This window comes from Meleagris gallopavo, chromosome 9, assembly GCF_905368555.1.
Source record: "Meleagris gallopavo chromosome 9, MGAL_WU_HG_1.1, whole genome shotgun sequence".
Lineage (NCBI taxonomy): Eukaryota > Metazoa > Chordata > Aves > Galliformes > Phasianidae > Meleagris > Meleagris gallopavo.
This window is the reverse complement of record NC_139412.1, coordinates 8,506,511-8,532,380: the sequence shown is the minus strand read 5'-3', so window position 1 is coordinate 8,532,380 and position 25,870 is coordinate 8,506,511. Positions and strand designations below refer to the sequence as shown.

The 25,870-nt window shown below is 34.2% G+C and overlaps 1 protein-coding gene across 2 annotated transcripts in view; it reads right to left on the bottom strand.

The window, feature by feature from the left end:
- Positions 1 to 2,652: 2,652 nt before the first annotated feature.
- The window catches only part of CHM (CHM Rab escort protein), a 59,333-nt gene continuing 36,115 nt past the window's right edge, over positions 2,653 to 25,870 (bottom strand). For both annotated transcript variants that reach the window (XM_019618176.3, XM_010715241.4), the window contains exons 9-15: positions 20,225 to 20,302; positions 16,968 to 17,072; positions 16,699 to 16,762; positions 15,276 to 15,372; positions 12,877 to 12,975; positions 9,403 to 9,569; positions 2,653 to 4,766 (exon numbers count right to left, since the gene is read on the bottom strand). In XM_019618176.3, coding sequence (XP_019473721.2) covers positions 4,563 to 4,766; positions 9,403 to 9,569; positions 12,877 to 12,975; positions 15,276 to 15,372; positions 16,699 to 16,762; positions 16,968 to 17,072; positions 20,225 to 20,302 — 814 coding nt within the window. In that variant the 3' untranslated portion in view covers positions 2,653 to 4,562. The remainder of the gene's footprint in view (positions 4,767 to 9,402; positions 9,570 to 12,876; positions 12,976 to 15,275; positions 15,373 to 16,698; positions 16,763 to 16,967; positions 17,073 to 20,224; positions 20,303 to 25,870) is intronic.

The following is a 25,870-nucleotide window of genomic DNA, read 5'->3' as shown; positions in this document are numbered from 1 at the left end:
CTATATGTACTATTTCTGAAAAATCTGTTAAGAACTCAGCATATACACAAAAACATCAATCAGGTTTTACAATGTGACTTTAATATTGAACTTGAAATAAGAAATTTAGCCAGCACATTGATCATGCAGGAATTACATTCATAAATGCAGTATGTTTGCATTTTAGGAACTTCGGCTGCCAGAACAGCAGAAGTGAAATTAAACAAGAAGGCGCAGAATCCTAAGGGGGGGAAAAAAAAAAAAAGGAACATCATCAGCAGACAGATCACCAGAACCTACAGATCTTACTGACAATTAAGGAGTGAACAGAAAAGTCAGGAGAAACATGTCTATTGCTGCTGCTATTTATATTCATAGCAATGGAATAATTGCTTCGATATCAGATTTCTGCCTATTTAAGGAGATGGAACTTTTCTTTTTCTCAAGGGAGTTGTTTGTTTGTTTTTTGTTTTTTCAAAGGAAAAAACTTTATGGTTACCACTATTTCCATAACATGCATATTGACAGAAATCTTTGCAACAAAAGAACAGGGTATGAACAATCGTAATACTGGTAAAGTGTTAACAAGTCTTTCACAAAGAAAAGTTATGCTTCAAAAATCTACAAAAGATTTTGAGGAGTCTAATTTGATGGTTACAGAACAGCCTGTGATGTTAACAGTGATGTTAGCCTTCCCTGAAACTTCAAGCACAATCCCTCAGAAACTCCTGAAAAAACACCAAACCTAATCATAACAGCAAGAAAAAAAAAAAAAGGAATCGTCTCAAATCCAAGCAGTTCAATATGCTCAGAAATGATTTTAAGAAAGGGAGTGTGGAAGTTTGCTGCTGATAGTAAACTCTTAATGTGAAAACCTAAAATGTACTGCAGAGGATTATACAGAAGACCTACAACAGTAACTGACTGAGCAATAAAATGCATGATAAAGGATAGACAAATATATCCACAGATAAACAAATAATACTCTCAGTTGTACTGTAAACTCTTCAGTGCATGTGTTAGCTAATGCTCCATTTATAAGGTTTTTTCTAATTGTTGTTGCCTCAGTTCCCTACAGCACATACTGTTTTTACCACCTCCCTCCAAGTCCATCAGCAATTAGAAATTATGTAATCTCACAGAGCAGAACAGTAAAGTAAAAGTGCAAGACAGTTGACCTCAAAGCATGGAGGTTACAATGCCCTCATATTATCATCCCCCTCCCACCACAACAGCCCTTTCTTAGCTATTTCCATCTGTTTGATACTCTTTCTTTTCACCGCATGTGGAAAGTAGGTAGTTGATGTTTTCCCAATGCCAGGTGAAAAAGTGTTGAGACAGCCATCTTCATCCTTTCAACAGCTGAGAACACAGACTGTAAGCAACCCAGTCTCTTATTGCATGAAAACATTATTTTAATACTTCCTACTCGTCATTAATGAATAGATCAAGCAAACTGTACTTGAAATTAAGTTACTGCAATTCACATTGCTGATGTAAAAACATTTGGCTAGCTAGCACATACCCACCCTTCGCATTTCCAATACAGGAGCTGAGAGTGCTTGGACCTTCTGAATCAGCAAGTCTAACGTGAAGATTTTCTTTTTCCAGGGGTCAATTTTCCCATTGATGCAAGGAGGATTTACACATGCAAGTCCCATTAACATTAATAGGAGTTACCTACATAAATCCCCCAGCAATGATAGGATAAAAGACCCCATAGCCTGCAAGGATCCAAGTTCTAATGATTACCTGTCAAATGGCCCTAAGCATCATCATCACCAGAAAAAAGCAGACGTAGCAGCTTCATAACTGAAAATACTTCCAAAGGAAGGGTAATTAATTGCCATCACAGAGATAAGGCAATACAACAGCAGAAGGGAAAACGGCATAAAATTGACTGTTTGAATATTAAGGGTTAACTCAATCAACCAAGTGAAAAAGAAAGTACTCATTAAAAAAGGAATTCAAACATATCAAAGCACTCCTCAAAAAAAAAAAAAAAGTGTGAATATTGTATGAGCTCCAAGGTGCTTGAAGGATAATACAGCTACTTGTTTAAAAATTCAATTAACCTTATCTTTCTTTAACTTGATTTATTAATAATCCTACAGATAAATTGCCAGTTTTTAAAAAGTCATGTTATCTTTTGAATACATCCTGTATGACAAGCCTTAAAAACTACTTCAAATAAGCTTAACCCTCACTTTGTATGCTTAAATCATTTAAAGCAAGAACAAAATGCAGTACTGTAAAATAAAAAGTGTTATCTACTGGTACTGCAAGTAAGCTTGCAATTGGGTACTCAAGTAGCATAGGAAAAGCACTTTATGTTTCCATTTACCACAAGAATAAAGGATGAAAACATTTTTAAGCAATCAATGTAGTGTAAAGTCATAACCTATAACTTGCAGATTATTCCGTCTCACCTAAAATCACATTTGCAGGATTACCAAACTTTGCTTCACATGGATATTAGGCACTAAGATGTTACTTTTTAAAAAATTTGTTATTTTACGTAAAACATTTTATGCAAACATACTGTCAACACACATTAAACTTCAATCATATTACAGTTGGCAACATGCTGAAAGTAAAGAACAGAATTATCAGAAAGTTTCTGCTAGCAAATGAACTGCTTTTCTTGTTTGGTTGAAAGAAACCACACAAAAATGCACTTGCAAGCAAACCTTTAATTTTCATCAGACAATTTCCTTGTAAACATAGAAAATGAAAAATTCAACTATGATCCCCACTACCAAAAGACAAATATGTACTAGGTCCTCCACTTCTTTCATAGATTTTTAGATGTTAAATACAATTACTAGATAGTCATGCTTTCCAATACACACAAAGTAATTATAGTTAACGAAGAATAAGTCTGCTTAATAATATAATATATATAACTGCTCAACGACAAGCATCCAAAGATAACTGTTGTTTAACACTGGTAAAATTTTAATGACATTTCCTGGGGTCTTTGGGATTATATGCACAACAGTGTCTATCCAATATGCGAAGAAGGTAAGCACTAAAAAACTAGTTTTTGAAATGCAAATTGGACAATGTATTATGATGCAAGACAAAGTTAACTGTATCAGTCATGCTGTAAAAAAATAAATAAATTAACCTTTATGGCACGAAGCCACTGTAAAGGCAGGCACATGCACTTTAAAACTCTACAAAAATTTGGTCGTGTCAAGTTCAGACAGTGCTGAATATTCATCACTCAATGGCATTCTTATTTACATACTCTTTTAGCACTGCCAGAACTATATCTAAGTTCAAGTGCAAGCTTAAACTCTGGCTCATTAGAATTCACTGATCTCTGTATTTGGACACACTGTTAATCTGGTGCATGTTTTAAGGTAAATCTTAAAATAAATGCTAAATTGTTTTTCATAATCTGAACGTCTAATTTCAAGCACTGTTCAGAAGAAGTGCAAGTCTATCCTGGTCATTTACAACAGCTTTCTCATTCTGTAACTCTTTATATAAACTACTGTTATAAATAGTTTAATAAATTTTATTGTATAAATGTTTTATGATTATCATTACAAAACACAGCATGTACAGCTATCACACTAGTTTTAATCCCATTAACTGGGATCAATACAAACTTTTAGAATTAGCAGTTGAACCTTCTCCTCAGCAGGTTTACCTTCTCTGCAGGAAAACCTCAGTTCATTGCTAAAATGCTCAGGCATCATACTTGCAAAAAAATGATTACTGGCTTATGAGAGGTCCAAACACTACCATAAATCTGGGGAAGATAGCAATAGTTATGCTCAGTAGATGAGTTTGAATTTTGTTGGGAAGTCTAGCATTAAGTTTGAATTGTGCTACAGAAAACAAAATGTCTGGTAAAAATGTGTAATTGTGCAATCTTCTAAAGGGAAAACATTCTGAATGTAAAAACTGTTCCCTGTGTGGAACATCCACTGAACTGTACTTATTTATAATTCATGGCTTCAGTTTCAAAACCACTATTTTTTTTTTCCACTATGCAATTAAACATGACATCTCATGTATTCTAAAGCCATTCCAGAACTGTCAATATTATCACCTTTAAGATTCTTTCCTAAAAAGCAATCTGAATTACAGATAATGAAGCTGACACTGAACTAGCACAGGCACAATGACTTTTAGCAGAACTCTGACGCTTTATAACAGAAGGTGATCCTCTTACTAGTAAGCAACCTTTCATGATCTTTCAGTTAGTTTTGACTTCACTGTCTAAAAGATAGAGGATTCTTTCCAAGATGTAAACCAAAACCAAATTATCCCAACAAATAATGAATTATATTTTAACATCTTAAACTCAAATACTTTGTTTCATGATTTTTATTTTATTTCAGCTATTAACATCCCTAGACCAGTTAGACTTATGACTTTACTGAGCAATAGCTATTAATGAAGCTATCTGAATAACAAAGATTATTCAAGCTAAGGAAAGTAAGGCAATCACAAATAGTATTACCATGGGTTGTTGTTTTTTTTTTTTTTTTTACCTTTTTTTTTTTTTCCCCTTCCTCCCTTTAACTTTTGCCAAGTGCCTCTTCTGCTAAGAGAATGGAGCTAATTCATTCCTCATTAAGCTCTTTAACACCAGTACTACCTCTGCTACTGCTTTCCTGAAGCGAGGATTCAGGTTTTGTCTCTGGTGAATTATTGAATCCTGTCTCTTCTGATGCAATCTCATCTTCATCATAAATAATATCTTCTGGATTTGGTGGTGCTGGACAAAATTCCTCTGTAGGAAACATTTCCTGGAAAATAGTCTCAGCCTATTAAAGAAAACAAACACAATAAAACAACTATACCTTGGAATGTAATATCTTATGTAAGCATTGCACAGAAATTTAAATTATCTGTTCTTTCAGATCAATACTGACTTAATATTTTGGCAGTTTTGTAAACATATTCTGCAGTTGTCTAAAAAAGCCTTTTCCACTACAAAAATATCTCTAGCTCCAGTTCAACTCAAAGTGATGGGAAAGACCTTGCCTCTTTCCAGAGAGAAGGATCCGGCAAAGCCAGGAAATTGTTAGTACCAGAGCAGAAATTCCCCTGCACCCCAGGAGAGGCCCATGTCAGAGCAGGCTGTCCTCTTGCAGCCCATATGGAAAAGATCTCATGTAGAAGCCCACGGTGCAGAAGTGAATGCGGTCACTTCTGAAGGAAGCTGCAGCTCACAGAGAGCCCCTTTAGGTTCTTTAGGGAAGAGACCCCAGGCTGTTGCCTATGGAGAGAAGCCCGTGGTGGGGCAGAAGGTGCCACTTGTGAGGACCTGTGCTAGAGCAATTTCTGAAGGATGGACACCATGTATGGAGCCACATTGGAGCAGTGTCTGAAGAGCTGCAGCTGCGTGGGGAGCCCACACGGTATCCATTTGGCAAGGACAGCATCCTATGGGAGGGAACCCCTGCAGTACAGGCAGGGAGTGACCATGAAGGAATACAGAGGCAAAGCGTTATGGGCTGACTGCAGACCCCATTCCTCTGCACTGCTCAGGGGGATGAGGTAGAAGAGGGTAGATGGGGGGGAAGGCAATTTTAGTTCTCACTGCTCTAATCTGTTGAAAACAGGCAATAAATTACATGAGTTGCCTTTACACAGAGTCTGTTTTGCCTATAATAGTAACTGGTGAGTGATCTTCCTGTCCTTATCTCAATCCATGAGCCTTCTTTTCATAGTATTTTCTCTCCCTGTCCTTCTGAGGAAGGAGAGTAAGTGGCATGGTGCTGCTGAGCTCCCTACTGAAGTTAAACCACCACAACAACCATCAAGGTTTTCTTTTCCAACCCCCTTGGATTCCACAGCAAATGAGACAATTGATACAGATACCGGTTGTTTTGCCTTTCTTCAAAGGCAAAGGAACACTGTCTCTCAATTTTGCCTGTTTAGTAAACTATGCCCTAAAAATAACCCATGAGAGCATCCACAGGGGCAACAATACAGGTAATTTTTGTATTGATACTATTAGCAGATGCTGCACCAAAAAGGCTGTCAGTAGGGTCAGTTACTGCCAACTACTAAGGCTGATTACACAATCTGGACTCCTAGACAAGGGAGAATTGTTTTCAGATTAATACAGCATTGAGCTTTCTGTGATAAACCTGACTGTTCACCAGAGGATCTGTATCACCAGCAACTGAATGTAGGGATTCTTTACTAAATGCCTAAATGACCCTGTCTACTCCCAGTACAATTTCATTTTTCATTCTGCTTCCTAAATTTCACTTTTCCATACCCATTCATAACTTAAAAAAACAATTTATATTAGCATGTGAATAAACGTACAAAAATATTCTACTTCAAAAATATTGTTTAGCAATATAAAAACTCTGCCTAATAAGTCTGGAAAACAAAGGAGAGCAAATGTCTAATAAAAGTCTTACAAAGGTACATTTTTGAATGTAAGAGAAATATTTCAAGGCTGCAATTGTCCTTGAATCATCAAAAACATATTTAAATTAATATACATAATAGAGTATCAATGAAAAATGCCATATTTTACAGTAAGCATATAAAAAAACTAGAGCATATAAACATTTCCAGTTGCATTGCTGAACAATTTTTAGCCTCCAATTAGTTGGAGAACAAAAATGGTCAAATAATTATGAGGAAAGAAATTCTCAGTATGCCATGTAGGACATGATGACATTGATTATAATTGAACAATTTAATGGTACAGAGTGCTTTCAGGTCTGACAATTTTTTAAGTTAACCTTACCCAGCTGAAGTCATGCAGAATAACTAATAACTTTACATATTCTTTATAATAGCATATTGATATTTACTGTAAGTAATTAAGTTTGTAAATAGCTCCTTCATAGTTAAGTATACCAGAGGTTTAAGTGCACATTTGATTACGCAGTAAGATGTAAGCATATGAAGCATTTGCACAGATATTCCAATTTACAACTGTCAAATTGCTTAAAGTTGAATAAAAGTATGTTTTATTACTGCTTTACTTCATCCTAACTACTCCCCTTGATGGCACGCAGACTAATCAATATTATTAAACTAACATTACACTAAATATTTATCACTAATTTAAAATAAAACAAGAATTAAGTAATCTGTGTATTAAGCTGCAAATGGATAATCATTATTTGTAAGGTGAGGAAGCACAATAAATGTACCATCAATACATTCAAAGAACCTAACAGATAGAAATTAGTAATAACTAATGACAATAACAACAAAAAAAATAGCGAAGAGAATCAGTTAGATAGCTTGGATAACTGCCTATGATTTATCACTGAAACTAACACACACTCTTTTTAAAAATATAATCTAATCCATGAATTTCTAAGTAATGCATGTTTAGAGATTTCCACTAGCTGCTAGGAAAATGAAAGTGATTTGGAAGCAGAGGGCACAGCTGATTTCATGTCTATCTCTCTCCTCCACTTGTCTCAAAGGTACCTGCACAGTAGATGGGAAGAGTACTAACTGCCTTACATTCCTTTGGTGCTAACAAACACTCCTTGCTTTTCTTTCCCCCCATCATAACTTTTAATTGCAAACATGTTTATGCTAAGATAATTTTCACTCAAATCAGTTACTGTCTGTTTCAAAATCTAAAATATGTTAAAAACCCCTTAACTTCTAGTCTTTCTGAAAGCCAGAGACTCGCACTCTTTTTGACTTTTTCTCCTCTGATATGTATTCAGTTAACTTCTATGTGAAATCTGTTGACCATCACTGAGATAAAGGCAAACTACAACAATTATGCTGCTTACAAACAGCTAGATCTACTCATTAGTCAGAAATGGAGCACTTAAAATAGAACAAAGCTGAACACTAGAAAAGGTGGATACCTGAATTGTAAATAGGCTGCTTAACAAATATAAAAGACAAGATTTTAAACCACTTTTAACTGGTAGGATTCAAGTTATCTTGAAAAAAAATCTCATTTAAAAAAGGATTCATTTACAATTTAAAACTGCTACCATAATAATTGTCCTGCATTATTTTTTGTCTTTACAATCCTTTATCCTATGAGGAGGCAAATTATTGCCTTGTAAAGCAAAATGAAGGGTACTATTAGCCCTTAATTACAGTGTTCTGACCCTACAGTTCAGACTATGTCAGCCTTTACATTTTAAATTCTTATTTTAAGAGGTTTATGACTTAATCATAAAAAAATCCTGCAACTAGTTAGAAGATAGCATGTATATTCTCTGAACAGACATTAAAAAAACAGCTTTAAAAACGAGTAGTGCCAGTTAATACTACAAAGATGTAAAAATGTTCTCACAGATCAGGTCTGAAAGCACCCTGACATCATAGTAACTGCTGTGGCAGATTTGCCTAAGAATTTATACTTTCCTTGTCAAAACTGCTCTTTGAATGGAAGAGCAAAGGAGAAGCAATCCTGCAGTCTTCTCCTGTTGAATGAGTCATAGTTTCAAGATTTTGTCTTCTGCTGTTCAACAGTAGTTGAATAGTAGCAAATTTTTAAGTATGCACCCCTGATGATCTCGTGTTCCTGTCTGTCTACTCCACCTACAGCCAACACAGAAGGCAGCTACTTCACAATTTCTCCACCTACTTTCCCCCCCCCCCCCCGTATGGAGCTGTCACTTCTAACCTTTCACATTCAAAAAAACTAGTATTTTGTCTCTACTTGAGTACTGGTCAGCTATGTCTACTATCAGGCAAATTGCAAGTGGTTATCAATTCAGGATTCCAGATAGGTGAAAATAGTTACCCAGACACCCAAATACTAAGAAATAAAAGTTAGAACTGCCTGTGACTTCGTGCCAAATAGTATCTCAAGGTTAAGTAGAGTGAGATTCCCCTCAATGCTTTCAGAGACACAACTGCACTATACATTTTTTTATACAGTGGTACTAAAGTAAAGGCAAGTAAGCTGAGACAGATAGCTTAACATAACAGACTAGTAATTATGCTGTTTTCTTGCCCCAGAAGGTTTTGGGTTTGTGGCTAAATCCTACAGCTACTAAACTACTTTGACATCTTTTCCAAGTGGACCTGTAAACAGGATTTTCTGACTTTTCACTTACACTGTTTCTCTACATTTTCTCCTTTAACCTGACACACCAAAGACTACACACTTTAGAGGGCTGTACCACTGAAATAACATTTTTAAAGCAAGTAACAATCTTACCAAGAACATCATCTTCAGGTACTGCTACTTTCTAAATACTTTTTACCTTTTTGGATTAACCATCTGCTACTCCTAATGTCAATACACTAACTGCCCTTTTCTGAAGTTTCTTCCGTTCTCAATTCCATTGACATTCACTTTGTTTGTTTGTCCAGTTGTGAAGCTTTATAGACATATTATAATTGCTTACTTAGCAAAAGCAGAATAACTCAGAAGAAAAACAGACTGCACTGTACTTCAAATAGAAATTCTGCATTCAAAAAAACAGTGGTCCTACCAACCTGTTTGACAGCACAGTCATTTCCTAAAGCTGAGTCTGGACCAGAACAGACATACACATTTGAGGGCAAACCACTGTATGAATTTTTGTCAATTCCTGAAGAATCTCTCATGTTAAAATATACTGCCCAGAGGACTCTAGGTTTTTCCAGTTCTTCACCTTCAGTTTCTGTAAAAAAGAAAAGAAAAATAGTGCTTCTTATGGTCAGTATTTATGTATAATAAAAGAAATACATAATCTAGCACATAAAAAGTCAATTAATTAACACAAAATTACCATAATATACGGCAAGTATAAACATGTATTTTGAAATTGTTTAATCTTACTTTCCATTGTTTTCAGAGATACTCTTTCATTATACTTCTGTTTCCCACAGGTATGTAAATCCTACTTATTCTGTACTCAATATGCCACAGAAGAATGCATTATCACCTGAATGAGTAGTACCAAGAAGCTTAGTCTAAATGTAACCATTTTACACTTCATGATATCTAGTTTATTCTGGACAAATTCCATGAGCAAATGACGGGCTGAATGAGCACTCCAACTCAAAGCTGCACTGAATATTCAAAGACATTTTTCACTCATACTTTCCCCCCCTCATTTATTAGTTTATCTTTGTATGGGAACTCTTTCCATTATGGACTTTTGTGCACTTAAAGGTTGGAATTCTTCAAGCCAATCTGAGGAGACTCACCAATGCTCAGTTTAAACAAATGACATTTAAATAAAAATCAGCAAAGAATACTCCTCATATTAACTGCAGATAAAGAATTACCTAAAACCAGAAGCATTCTATTTGAGGTAATGCAACACGTAAAGTCTCTATACTTTGGAAATATTGCTAAGTGAAAATCATTCATTAATTTATATTTATCTATACTTGTTGTGGACTTGTACTCTGTTACAATACTTGTACATAATGAATACAAAATGACCATAAATTCTGACTTGATTAGTCATGGCTTATACCTTCTTGCAATTACATTCATGTAATTCCTCTGTGCACTGGCAACAACACAAAAAATAGACAAACAAAAAAAACCTCTTGGAAGATGAAGGTCACTTTTTAATAGATTTAATAGAAATTGCAGAACACAACAAACACAACATAGTTTCTAGGCTTAATAGATACTATTTGTTTGCCTTATTTGCTGTCCCATTTTTGCCGTTTTAGATCCTCTAAAATAAATGAAACCTGTAAAAGACCTAGTGAAATTTACTTCTTTCCAAGGAAAAAACTACTAGATGACAACATTCAAAACAGTATTTTAAAACAGTTGAATCAGAAAAAAAGATAAAGCTACACTACTCCTTTAGTATCCTTTTATAACTGTCAAATACTTATTTAAAAAAAAAAAAGGGCTAAACATCTTGCATAATTTGAAATATAAATTAAATTCATCAGCCTGTGAAAGTCTGAGTCTTAATACATAGCAAGATGCTCTTTAATATATTTAAAAGTTCACATTGCTCATAAAAGTAACTTCTTCCTCATTTAGGCAGGAAAATGAATGGAGTCCTCTTCTCCAGGTGACTTTGCCTCTTTGACCTGCCATGGCCCAGTGCTCACTTTATCTGGTGATTCATTTTCAATAACTCCAACAGTATTTGTTCTGACATTTTAATTAAAATACGACCACTACCTCATCCTGATGATAAAAAGGCCTGTGTGTCAGTGAAAACTAGCTTTTCAGTGCCTCAGTGCACCTGAGGACCCCATGATCACAGTTTCTACAGAAGAATTTCAGTCAGGTTCTAAACAATCTATCATCTCAAAACTGGATCACTTTAAACATTAAGATTAATGTTATCTCCCCTCCCCCAATGACTAAAAGATGCTAAACTGCAAGCTAATCTTTTCTTCACCAATTGATTCTTCAAAATACAGGGCACTGTGTTGAAAATTTAAGATATATTTTAAAGGTTTATGGTTTGAAATCAGCAGGCTTTAAATTAACAAATGCAAACACGAAAAGAGCTTGCACGTTTTTTACTTGCGAAGTCTAGCTGTAAATAACATATTTCTCTTATATAGGCTCTTGTACTACAAATCTATTGAAAAATTTACATTTTTGGGACATCAAAATAAAGCTTGCCTTTCCTGTAAACAAAAAAAGTAGGAAAATGGGTTTTATTTAACATTGTTTCCTACTGTTGTGCAGTAACAATAAGCTACTTGCTTTTTCAGTAAAAAAAGAAAAAAATGAGTAAAATCACAGAAAAGCAAGATTATGAGAAACAGAAATCAACTCTTCACAAAACATTTTTGTGGTTACAGAAATCTGAGAGGAAAAACAAGGAGTATGTACATAAAATAATGTGTTGGTTGTTTCTTTTTCAATATGAGAAAATTCTAACTAAACTCATGAAACGATCAGGAGTGAAGCTTTAGAGCAACTATTATAAGCGAACAGATTGTTTTTTAAAATATATCCAAACCTTACTAATTTGCATATATACAATCAAACCTTCTATGGACAGGGAAGTATTTGTTTCTTATAGCAGAACTACAATTTGCTACATTTAAGAATGAGCAGATTATTTTAAAAAGACTGTCAGGGTTAGAATATGGCAGCAGCTTCTACACACACATCACCTGTTATATGAGCACTTATCAAAAGTACAATTAAATTCAAGATCATGAGACTAAATTTCAAGTATTTCTGTGAAACTAGCTCAAAGTATCACAGAGATGACTGCTTTGTCAATAGCTACTCTGGGACTGCAAAATTGTCCATCTCACGATCAAAGATCATCAAAGTAGCTGGCAAAATTTCTCAAATGTAGGACTAAACTACTGGAAATGACTGGAAGTCTGTCTTCTCAGTAACAACGCAGTGCGTAAGAACTTCACACTTCCACTGCTTACAGCAGAGTCCAGAGAATTTCATAAATAGTGAACTACGAAATACTTGAAGATGGAAAGAATAAGTAACAGCATTAGGATAGTTAAAGGCAGATGAGAAGTAAAGAAGGATGTAGCACCAAGCTCATCTGGCAGCTGCAGGAAAAAAGCAGATAACTTCTCGGGTTTTGTGATATATTATTATTTATTTATTCATTTATTTATTTATCACAGAGAAGTGATAGAAATCACTAAAAACAGGAGTTTGGAAGAAAATAAAAGGTGCACAAATAGTTCACTTCTTTACTGCGCCTTTGAAAGACGTGCTGAGGAGCAAATATTTCCGGGGAGAAAAAAGTGCTAAACATTAGAAGAGTCGTAGACACTTAAATCTATGATCCTTGTACATTAAAGGTACACTGCAGCTGAGGAACACTTGGAACATTATATCATGAAATACAAGAAACATGACATCTGCCTAATCATAATCTCGCTCTCAACAGATTCCTTTGCTTTCAAATGCTGTCATCTAAGTAGCAGCTCACCACATATGCTCACTGATGATGGATTCAGATGTACAATAATAGCTATGTCCTATTTTTCATATAATACATAGTTATTTTTTACCTTTTTCTGTTTCAGCGTTTAGACTGAATAACTTCCTTACAACAGGCTCTAAATCTTCCCTCGCAGTTTTTGTTGATGGACAGGTTAAATGGACTAAATCTGTGAAAGATAACACAAATTAATTACAATTGCCAGTATGCAGATATATAGACACCAATTACAATTTTTACAGAGGCACAGCAGGCTGTTAGAAGTCACTGCTCTTCATATAAATCATTTCCCTTTAGCCAAGATTATATGTAAAATACACTGTATATATATCACACACATTTTCTTAAGAGGTTTATCACAGAAGCTCTGCACAAAGCTGAGAAGGAACTGAAGTTGCAGGATGAAACATTTTGAAACAAGTACTAGATATGAGCTCATATACACATACTTAAATACTAATTTCCATTCCAAAGTAATGTTACCAAATTACTTAAAAACAAACAAAAACCTCACAAAACATGAATTCCTCATACCATCCTTCAACATACAACACATGAGTCATATTCATTCAAACTCATTTTTCTGAGTTCTTGAGTACAGCAGGTATCAGTGTCCCAATAACTGCCTTTCATCCAGGAATCTTACAGTTACACTCTCTCATCCACATGAATTAGAGATCAAAGTACAATTTAACATCAGTACTACAGACTAGGAGGATATTGTTCCCTGATTATGTGACTACTAATATCAGGAAAAGCAAGACTACGAAAGAACAAATTCACATTTTCAATTAATGATATCTAGAAACTTGAAGAACATCCTTGAGCACATTCCATAGTCCTTGACAATCGAGCAACATACTTAACCCACAAATATCAGTACTTTAATCAACACCCTTCAGTAATGGGTAAATTGGGACTGAGTAGGAATTAGGAATTTTACTCTGCCTGCTTAGGCTACTCACAGTAACTTAAATTACTGTGGAGCACAGGCAGTGACAATGTATCTTCTTGTATCATTAACTAGATGTTTACAACTATAAACACTGTAACACAACCTATTCTTTCTGTTCTTCCAACAAAACAAAACACCCAGCTCTAAATCACTAAAGTTCATGATTTACTTCCTGCAAAATTTCTTTTTATTACCTTTAAGGTTATGGCTGTGAGTTACAGTCATCAGTACATATTTTGATTATATGTGATTTACTCAGGTATAACTGCATTAGTTACAGTGGTTGCCAACATTTGTCTTCAAGTAATTCTTCCAGCAAGAAGAACGATGAGTTCAGTTCATGATTTCATCATTACAGTCTCAATTTTTAGGGCAAGTGAAGGAGTTTGGTTCCACTCAACTGGCAATGCAGATTATGTGTCTGTCATTTATGCAGTGTGATGAAAGAGCAGATGTATTTGTAAACTTATCTTAAATAATTGCTCAAAAAAAGAATCAGTCAGGTTAAAAGCTATTTACAGATAATTATGTGAAAGTTTGTTTAAAAAAAAAACAAAAAAACAAAAAAAAAAAACCAACAACATATAAATATTTCCCATAACTAGAACTGAGCTATTTCTAAAATACAACTCATTTCAACACATAAAAATAAGCTTCACTAAATAATGTATCATATTTTGTGAAGGAGTTCAAGGAAGAATTATATTAACATCTATATAACTGAAACCCACAGCTCTGTGCTTACATGCCTTTTTTCAGAAACAAGAAAATACTTCGGGTGGGTTTTGGCATTTTAATTACAGTGCTAAGAGAAATTCTTGACAGAAAAATTATAGAAAACCAACCATGTCTATGTTAAAAAAAATCCTCACATTTTGACTTAAGAGACTGTAGAATCTCTGTTACAGTGGAGGAGTAACAATCTCCTAGAGCTCTCCACTAACATATCTGCCATTCTGTTGAATCTTTAATAGCCTTAATAAACTTGCAGAATAAACAAAACATACAATGTGAAATTTTACACTGCAAACAGAAATAAGTTGGTACTAATTTATAATTACTGTAAAGCAAACAGAACTGTATCTCATTATTAATAAAACTGCAACTTTCAAGTTTGCCACATGATTGTAAAGGCAGTGCTTAATTTTGATCTTAATTAGAAACAAAAACATATCTCACACTGTCATGAGAACCACAGTAGCATTTTAAAGATATCATTACTGTGCATAATTTCAAATGAAGACAAAATGAGTGCAACAAGAGTCTCGTATGATGCTTCCTAAGCACTGAATTACCATAAAAAAAAGACAGTGGACTGGTTCTCTTATCTGCTGACAACAGTAACTTTTCTCAAATAATAAATTACCACTAGGTAATAAAGGAGTTAAAATTTTGTTAAAACTGTAAAATTAAAATTTAAAATTTAGTTAAAATTTCTTAAAATTTTGTTCCAGAGTTGACAGTCAAAAGAAGAAACACAGTTAAGATTACATATACCATACACATATACTTACATGTGTCCTTCATGCATGTCATAGTTGAGGAACACAGCTCAATGACACAAACTGCTGGTTGTCCTAAATCCACTGGAGGCACTGTCAAAATAGAAACCTACCAGCAGAAAGAGAAAATTCAGAATATGAAGCTGAATTCAATAGCTATTTCTCTAGGCTATATTAACTTACACTAAATATTACAGACTGCAACTCTACTAACTTTCATCAACTGTTTTAATTAAAAGTTGTTTGGTATCCACTGTATTGCAAGTAAATCACAATATTAAGAAATGGCTAGTAATTATTAGATCTGCCCTGTAGCAGAATTTAGAACACAAAAAAAACCACGCTTATGCTATCCAGGCATAGGTACACACAGTGAATTATGGAAAGTTACTGAAAGATAAATCTATTAAAAAATACAGAGTTCTAACACCTTTAGACTTCTACAAAAATAGTCAGATTATCTGAGCTTCACAAACATTTATCAAGAAATTCAGAATAAATATTTGCATTGTCACAGAAAAGCTGTATCTTCTTCATCATCTGCTAAAGTTTACCAATCCCATTAATATGCATTTATGCAATATATATAAAAAGCTCTAGAGGAGCAGTTACAATTTCAGTATGTATAGCCTGTGATAAAGTGCTTCTACTATGAAAAAACTTCTGTTCAAGCTAAGTAATACAGAATATGAAGAAACCAAGAGAAATAAGTAAAGGTGAAAAATAACTGCAAGTTATTATACAATTTTATTTTCTGACTTATTAACAATAATCTATGGGATCAACCCTGCAGAGATCATGCATACACACATTTTTACAGAAGTCAATAAGGTCATCTTTGTTTGGAACAACTTCAATAGCAAAATGGAAAGAAAACTTCACAGCACAGTCCTTTCCAAAACGATGACAGTTTAGGAATTCTGTTCGCAAGACAGCTATTATATGGGAACAAGAGGAGTACTTTAATGCAAGACTGCTAGTAGCAATGGTCAGGAAGAATACACTTCTCTATCACCTATATTCTTAGCCTGTAGATAATATTTAATACGCAAGAATACAGGAGGCATCAGAAAAAACAACACAGATTGCTGACCTCAGAAGTCTGACAAAGCAGAAAATAGAAGAGATCTGACCAAATATGAAAAGAATCTCAACCTATAGACATGAATGTTATAAAAAAAAATTAAATCTTACACGAGAAACTGTTAATTAATATTGCATGAACCAACAATCAGGGAAACATAAGGCACAGAACTAGAATATAGAAGTATTACTAGCAGTTTTACCAGTACAAACATCAGCAGAGAGAGCTGACCAAAAACCTCGATTCAAAAAGAAACAAGAGCATAAACTAATTCATAATGGTTAAGCACTTTAAACATTAATACATACATAAGGTTCATAAAGAGGTAAGTGAAACAAAATTGATATGTACCTGCTGCTCTGAATCTGTCTTTAGCACAGACTGATCTGTAATGAGTACTGCTCTGGAGAGCTGCCTGTAATTAAATAAAAAGAAAAATATGTCATTTCAGGAAATGAAACAATTTGCAAGTATATACAAGGAAGAGAAGAACTATGCATAGAACAAGGCTGTGCTACAAAGATTAATTAGAAAACAATATTCTTTTAAGTTTAATTTGCAGAGTAATTCATACATTATTGTTTGAAGAGCTACACTGTATTTACTGTTTTACTACATACCTGTAACACACATTTACGCATACGCTCTCTGAAAGGTAACTATCTTCCACAATAAAATAGCTGGCACTTATTCTTTGTCCAAAATGATCAACAACTGCTTTGCATCTGTTAAAAAAATTCAAACCAAATTAATAAATACAGACAGAGTAACAAACGTATTTTTTAAAATGATATACAGAACATCATATGTATCTGTCAAATGAATTATCTGTATTATATTTTTATGATGTGAACTCCTAAAACAATTGATAAAGAAATCCTATACTTATATGTTCTACGTGGTATATACAATTTTTATGTACATATTAGAATATTAATAAATTTGTAACTTTATAAGGAAAACAGACTTAAATCAACAACACTGCCATTTGACTGTGCATGAAATTAGCATATATTTCATACTTCATGTTACATGGAAAAGTCATACTCTGAATGATTTTGTGGGTGTTACCATCATGGTGTTATTTTCCCCCATTGCACATTGTTCCCATATCAGTAAATATCATGACATGCATGTTGTGCCTTAAGAATAAGCATTATTGTAACTTCTGTGATCAAGACCATCTATACAACTAGAGAAGATGAGAATCAAACCTAGATAAGTAACAGCAGTCAGTTGTCACTAGCTATAGCAGGGTTAGTATTTCACATTGCTTCTTCTAGTCAGAAATGAAAACTGAAGAAGGGTAGAGGAAATACTTACATTAAAAAGTAAGAAGTTAATAACAAGTAAGCAGACTTTCATAATGCTAACTTCTGATATCTGTTTCATAGGAATCTGAACATTACATATATACCTACACTCAAATGTAACAGAAAACTTGCAAAGTGGTAATTAAAAATCAAATGGCGTAAGCATTGTTTAACTTTAAGCATGCAGTACTTTTCACAGTTACATTCTGTTCAACATGTTTGCATTTCACTTGCAACTTTAAGAAGTTTTTTCTTAATGTTAACCTGATTTCTTTCATAAGCACTCATTTGAATACTGCAAATAAACAAGGAAATCAAGCTGTTACAGTTTTACCTAATTATAACCTTTCTTATTGTTTATGAAACAATTTCCCCTGCCACCCCCCTACATGTAATCGAAGGAGAAAGGTTGATTAAATGTCATGTTATATCACTCAAAGCCAGCAAAAGCAGCTACATGCTTTTTATTTTCCTGCTAAGTGTTGTTTCCTCTCCTTTGTTCAGGAATAGCTATCAGGCTGTGTGTTTGATAAGATTTTGAACAGAAAAGAGACAGTGCTTTTCATATCAGTCTCCACTTTACTTCAAAGGATGATGCTGAGAAAATTTCTTTCAAGTACTGCTTCCAAATATGGAAGACACTTATGCACTGACATTATCAGGTCTCTGTCATCTGATATGTGTTGGGACAATGAATCATACAGAACCCTCCATTGACCTTCTTTCAATGTGTCTAGATAAAAGGATGAAAATTAGAATCCATCTCCTTGCAGTGCCACGAGTTATAAATGTACTTTATAGGGCTCATTATCCAAACTAATGGACTAAGGGCGACATCCTTGAAATGGACTTACCAGCACTGACAAAGCCGGTATGCAGTATTTCAAGACAGATATGTAAATTACTGTGTGTTTGCTATATCTTTTTATTACAGATGTATAAATTTCCATTTCTCATATCTCTTCCATTTTCGAGACATAATTAAATAATTGGAAACATATTTTAAAAGTAATACTAATAATAGACATTTATTTGATCAATACAACACCTGTAACCTAAAATACTCTGAAGTTCATCAGACAAAGCCAAATAAGTGACCTACAATAAAAATGGAGAAAATAGCAAAAAAGAAAATAATCATCATGATTACATTCAATTTGCTTTAACCTCAAACTAAGTAACATGGTGGGTATTTTTTTTTTAGTTTCTAACAACACATTAGCTTTCCATCAAGCGCGTAGAAAGTTTTGCAGATATGTTAGAACACTGGACATAATCTGACAAGATAAATAAAAAATAGAAATTCACAAGTGAATTAAAGAAAGTTTAAAACAAGTACGTCTAAAAGTTTGCATACTTTCTTGCTGTCTCCTCTGAACCTTACTTTTAAAAAGGGATAGAATAACACACTAAAAATAACTGGGGAGGTTGGGACTATCATTGATTGCTCTCTGCATATACAATTAGAGATAGTAAAAAACAGTGGAAAAGCATCTAGATACTGAACTGCTTGTTCATTTTCTGAGCCAGACAGAATGTTAGCTGTGTCTGGAGAAGAGTTGGAATGAACTTTCTCGATACTTCAGGTTAGATTAAAATACTGAACAAACAATAAGAAGTTTGAGATGAAAATCAAGGCTTTGTCTATAAATATAAATTGTCCTTACGTGTACATTGAAAAAAAAAAAACCTAAAAAACTAAAACCTTAATAAAATTTGGAAGTCTATGAAAAATGTTTATAAACTAATCATGAACACTGCACAATTTGTCTATGTGTATTTTGTTTAACTTATTTGTAATCGAGACAAACTACTGATATTCCTACATAGTTTCTAGCTTGCTTTTTCAACAGAACGTTTTCAAGTTTTCAATTACAGCTGAAAAATGAACAAAAAGAATCTTAAGAGAGTCAAAGTCTGCAGGTAGTCTAGTCACTGATAGAATGTACATAACACACACCGTGATAATCTACAGAGGTGTTAAAAAAATGCCACTATGGAAAAAACTACGGGTTGATTTTTCTTTGCTCAACTTTAAGCCTGCCTACAGGCCTGATATTGTAAAAGAATTTATCCTAGAATAAGAGGGCAGCATAGTTTATGACAACAATCTACCTAAAAACTCATTAAAGTCTTTTCTCTTTGAGTGACATGCATTATCAGCAGAGATTAATCTGATGAGTCTTTAGGTGAGCTCCATTTTTAAAAACGCAATAACAGAGGGCTTTGTTGTCATCTGATGAAAATCAATTAGAGTAGGTAAGGCCACAAGGAAAACTAACATCACTCATCACCAGCCCCCGGCAGCTGAAATGATTTGTCTTCCAAGCTTGGGTGATCAGGAGCTGTAGTAATATCACAGGGAAATTAATTTAGTTTCTATATTCTAGACCCACTTTCCTTGTTCTGGAGGACCTATACACAAATTACTTTTAATCAAGGTTGATGTGTTATTAATATCAAGGAGGATCTTTGAAGATTTTTTTTTTTTTTTTTAAATTGACCTAACACATTTTTCATCTGTATTTTGTATATAAACAGAAGGTTACTTATATTATCCTTACCGTCCTGATTCTTTGTCCACTACAAGGCACTGCACGGAATGGCGAAGACAATAGATACCACCAAATACAGCACACATCCTAGAAACATGCAAAATAAAGGTTACTCCTATCACAACTAACTGTAAGCAATGTGAGCAAGGCTAAGTATTGTGCACATTGTTACAGTACAACATTCTTAATGACAAGTCAATTTCTGAATCAGATGACCAAAACTTAATCAAAATAAAGCATATCTGCCATGTAGTTTTGCAAAACATTTGTTCACCTTTTTTTAATTGCATTTATCATAGTCTCCTAAATTGTTACACTATCTTAAGAACTCATTCTGTTATCATCCTCAATCCTCAAAAAATAGGAAAAATACCTATTTACTGCAGACAAACAGAATAACTACTGACCACATTACACTGCAGATGGTATAGAATGAGAAGAACACACAGTAACCAAACCAAACTCCTACCTGAATTTTAAGTGTGATTCAAAAATTATTCCTTTAATCCTATGAATCTCTGGGGATTACTTTTCAGCTGATACATGACACTAGGCAGCACAGGTACTTCACTGGGTATGAGAAGCTTAAATTTTGAGGATAACAGAAAAGGGTACTTAAAATCTTAGAGTGTCCTCTTACAGTCATTCCTCCAAGTTCTGTGTATGTTAATATTTAGCTGCTATGTACAGAATAACAAGAAAAAAAAATGCTCTAAACAGAAAAAGGAATCAGATTCACAAGTCAGTTTTTAAAATGCTACAGTAATTAAGCTGTCGAACAGTTTTCTACTAAGGAACAGATCCCAATCACACAAGAGAAAGTAAATTACACTATCTAAGCATTAAGCCAGAACTACAACGCATCTGTTTTTATACTGTAAGGAGACTGACAGTTAAATACCATAATTTATTTGATTTAAAGTGTTAGGAAGTTACTTTTGAATGTGTTTATACCAACTTTTACAGGATATAGTGTTTTGTAAGAGATTCTGTAATTAATTATCTGGTCAGGGTTCTGTACTTGGCTTTGATGCAGTGGGATGTATCCAGTGGAATGACATTGCTGCAGTAGGGGTCAACAACTCAAACTCAGTCCTCAACAGGTACGTGTTTACCACAGCATTTATAACAAGGCTCATTCTAAGAGGTAACCTGGAACTACACCTTGCGTAGTTCCAGAAACATGCTGCTCAGAAACATGCTGCTCTAAGACCAGTGTCTTCTATTCTAGTCTGCGTTTCACTGCAGACTACTTGTAACTAGGTCCAGAGACTAATCTGCTAAATCAAATCATACACAGGTTCACCACTTATTTTAAAAGGTCAATGAACCATCTTCTTTGTTCCATATCCGAAGAATTAGTATGACAGCACCGGAATGAAATCTGGGCCTTTACGTGAAGTGAGCCCAGTCCAAGATTTCATCACTAGCCAGGATGTCTCACTACCCCTCACCAAAGCTCTTCACCACATGAATCTGTCCTATGCACAAGATTCAAAACTGTTTCCCCCATAAAGCAGCACAGTAGAAGTTCAGTAGGTCTGGTGATAAACATGATCTCAGGTTTATCTCCCCATCCTAACTTCCTAGATCTTCCAGGCTAAACCTCTGGGGATTAGTTTTCAGATGATGCAACGAGACACAAGATAACTAACAACAACTACCAAAAATAGAAAAATAAAAGCTTAATTTCTGTTAAGGGATGCCCAAAGTTTTAACTGGACCACATTAACATTCAAATGGCTGCAATGTCACCAATTCTAAAAAGCTTTAACCCTAGGTCCTTAAAAAAATCTTAATGTAAGATAACATTCTTGAAAATGCTACCAAGCAAGCATGGACAACAATTCAGTCCTTATTTTTTTTTGTTAACAGTGCAATATTTTAAGGATATTTTTAAAGTAAGAATAATACAAAACAGACAAGATGAAGTTCTCAGTGTAGCAAAAGATAAAGCAGTACAATCACTGATGAAATATTTTTCCTATTATGCTGAAAGAATAACAAACTCTCTTTTTAAAATTTCCAGCCAGTGTGGAAATAAGTGAAGAAGTTCCCTTAAAACTCGAAGTCCATCCTGTTCAGTCTGATGTACGTTAGGAATCTTTGTTATTCTATTTTCTCCTATGGATTATTTACTTCAATCAGTTATCACTGATCTCATGAATGCAGAAAAGAAAGAATACAATCTTCATATTGACATAAACTGTATATCCTCTTCTCAGAGAGAACTGCTGAGATAACTGTCAAATGTTATCAAGTGACATTTGACAATCCTTCCTTCTTCCTACAAGTTAAATAAACCCATACTTTTTTTGTGATACCTGTTACTAAGAATAAAATCTTGCAAGAAAACATAGAAGTCTGCTACAATACTGAACATGCTACAAACTCGTCACATTTTACCATACCTGAGAAGGATATTCTAAGTTTTCCTGTTAACATCCCTTTTATTTCACTAAATTCCAGTGTGACCCAGTTATTTAGTTTTCAGCTCACAGATGAATGGACAGAGCTGAAAGTAGGAGGGCATAAAAACTAGAAATGACATACATTATCTCATTAACAGAGTCAGTATAGGTGTTGCGTTTAAAATAAAGAAATGTGCAATCCTATTTTTTCTTTAATAGAGTTTACACTGTAATTAAAAAGATTAGTGTTAACACATTTCTAATAATTGTACGGCATTAGCTAAGCACCAGCCCAGCCGCAGTGCACAATTAATCTAAGAAAGGCAAGGTAGCTTGCTGGAATGTAGTTCTCCTCGACTTCCAGGTAAGCGTGGGAATTTCATGGCTTACAATTTGTGGCTTTCTTGAAGTTACAAGTCTTCAGTGAATTCCAATAAATCATATATTATTTAAAAGCAGGAAGAGGGTTGTTTTTTTTTTATTTTATGTGGAGTAAAAGATAATTAAAAAGAAATCTAATTCATCCAGTCTTAGGAAAAGAATTTTCTTAATTCTCAGTCTGGTAACCAATTTTCAGACCAACTGCTGAGTTCCAACTACTGCTGAGTTCTAACTTACAAGTAGTACTGAAACATTACAGTAAGTATGCAGAAATAACACTAATCGTTCAACCAATGCTTGTCATGTTCTAATTTGCTGATGAAGTTCAATTACTCCACAGGTGTGAAACTAAAAACAAGTTTTAATGCAAATATATTCCCAAGTGAAATTGACATTTATTTTCCTCTGTTAAAAATGTGCCTTACTTTATTTAATGAAAGATACCAACTGACAAGTACAAGAAGGTCTATTTCTGCAAAACTGTTTTCTGTCTTCCCTATCATACCGCTGTATGCATTGTTTGTTTGTAAGAGCAGCTCACAGAAAACAGTTTGTCAGGAGACAGTAGTCTCCATAGAAATTAAAGGTAAAAGTTGTAACTCATTCACATTTCTTTGTCAATTCAATGACCATGCAATGAAGCACTGCAAAAAAATAGGGATGCAGAGGACATTGTGGACCTCACACTGATATTATGACATCTTGAAAGAAATATTTTATTACATACTAAAGATATTCTGCAGTACTGAAGAACATCCATTGCCTTTTCACCCTGACACTCGCATAAGAACAAATCCAAGCCAGTAATGTCACATATGTAACTTTCATGGATGATAAACTTGGAAGAAAAGCTTGACGTTGTAAACTTGACTTCCAAAAACAGAAAACACACTGGCACTGGAAAGCCACATTAAATAGTTCAAGGACAGTTAATACCACAAGATCTTTTAAATAGTATGAATAATGCAGCACAGCAAATGTGTCAACAGTCCACATCTCTTACAAATTGTACTCCAACAAATGGCTTATGGAAATGCAAACAATGTTTCTTACTTGCTTCTTGCCAAATCAGAAGATCCAATACCCTAGAAACACCACTTCTGTCCAAGCAAAATTCATGACGTTGAATCCTGCTCATGGTTGTCTGGACGTTGTTGAATACAACACAAAATAACATCTGCTGAAGAATTATTACAGGGCCTTGAGACACTGGCTCATTATCCATAATGCCACAAAGAGTGACTTCTAAGCTGACACAACATGTATCAGGATTAAAAAAAAAAAAACAAAAAAAACAACTTTGATAAATTTATTTCATACGGTATAACTAAAAGTTTGTAGTGTTTCCTAACAAGAACTAAGATTATCTAGTTAAAAACTGTAGAAACTATATTTCTCCTTTCATTTCAACTAAAGTAAAGAGTGGTGGCTATTTTGGTGTTGTTTTTTTTTAATAAAAATAAATACACTTTATTTTACTAGCATGCTTTGAAAGAACTTTGTTGCTAGGCTGCACAAAAACGTGAATTACTTACTTTCAAGAATAGTCTGCTATCCAGCTGAGGAGGGCATGACCTGTTTTCACAGTAGGCCAGCAGAAAGTGTTTCTTTTTAAATGACAATAGGAATGAATTTGGATTGTATTGTATTAAACAACCATGAAGAGACAAAAAAACTATTAAAACAGCCCTGCCTGGAAAACTACATATTTAGGAAGAACTTGCCGAAATTATTTAAATATAAAAGCTGAAATATTAACTGAGTGGCAACCCAATAATCTATGGCAAAAGTGAAATCACTGTGCTAACGTTACTTTCATACAATAGGCTATTCAAGAAGATGTGACTCCACTTCAAGCACAAGGGAACTCTTTGATACCATTAACCCTGAATGACAGGCATTTAAACTGATATTACTCTAATTAACTACTGCCTACAACAATACTTTAAGTTTTGCTGAAGGATAACAAGAACACTGCACTCCACTTCAACTTTGCCCCAGGGACATCAAATCTTATCACAACTAAATTAACAGTTTTGAAAAATTTTGGCCTGGTAGGCCTCCCTCATACGCAGCCTTTAAATGCCATTTCAGTTCCCATCAAGGTAAGAATCAGTAGGTGTAATTGTTAATACAGCTGTGAAGCAATTGTACATATTAAAAGCTGATTTTTGACAACACATTCGTGATGATTTATGAGTTTGTATGTAATTGGATTATTCTATTAATTTTTCTGATTACTGCTTCAGCTAATACAGTGAAGGTCACTTACAAAATAAATCTTCATTACATTTCACAGAAAGTAACTGCCTCCAACTAGTTGTTTTCTTTAATTAAACACTAATGTAACATGAGAGAAAAATAGGCTGCAGGGTTGCTGCATCTGTTGCAACATGAGGAATTTACCACTTTGATGTAATGCTGTGAGATATTAATTGAACAAAAATAGAACATCCCTCCATCTGACAACTTTATTTCCAACACCGAGATATCATAAACACCCTGAACTTGCAGGCCACCCTTAATTTGAAACTACATAAAAGAGGTGGAAAACTGTATCACGAAATATAGTTTCACTCATATGAAAAAGTTTTTACTTCTGGCATATATTTTGTCTTCCATTTTCTGAACTATGTGGAGGGATTAATGAGGAAATATTTTTCTTGACAACTGTACAGCTCTCTGGAACAACTATTTTCTTAAAGATGAATATTGTATGACCAGTACAGAAAGTTTTGGAGGAAGATCAAAGAAAAACATGCCAAGGCCTGAATTAATGCAGTTCTCTTTTGATTTATTTTTTTCCCCCCACATAAACCAATCAGTATCCCCATTCTTATGTTAAATTGTTTCTAGGACTTAA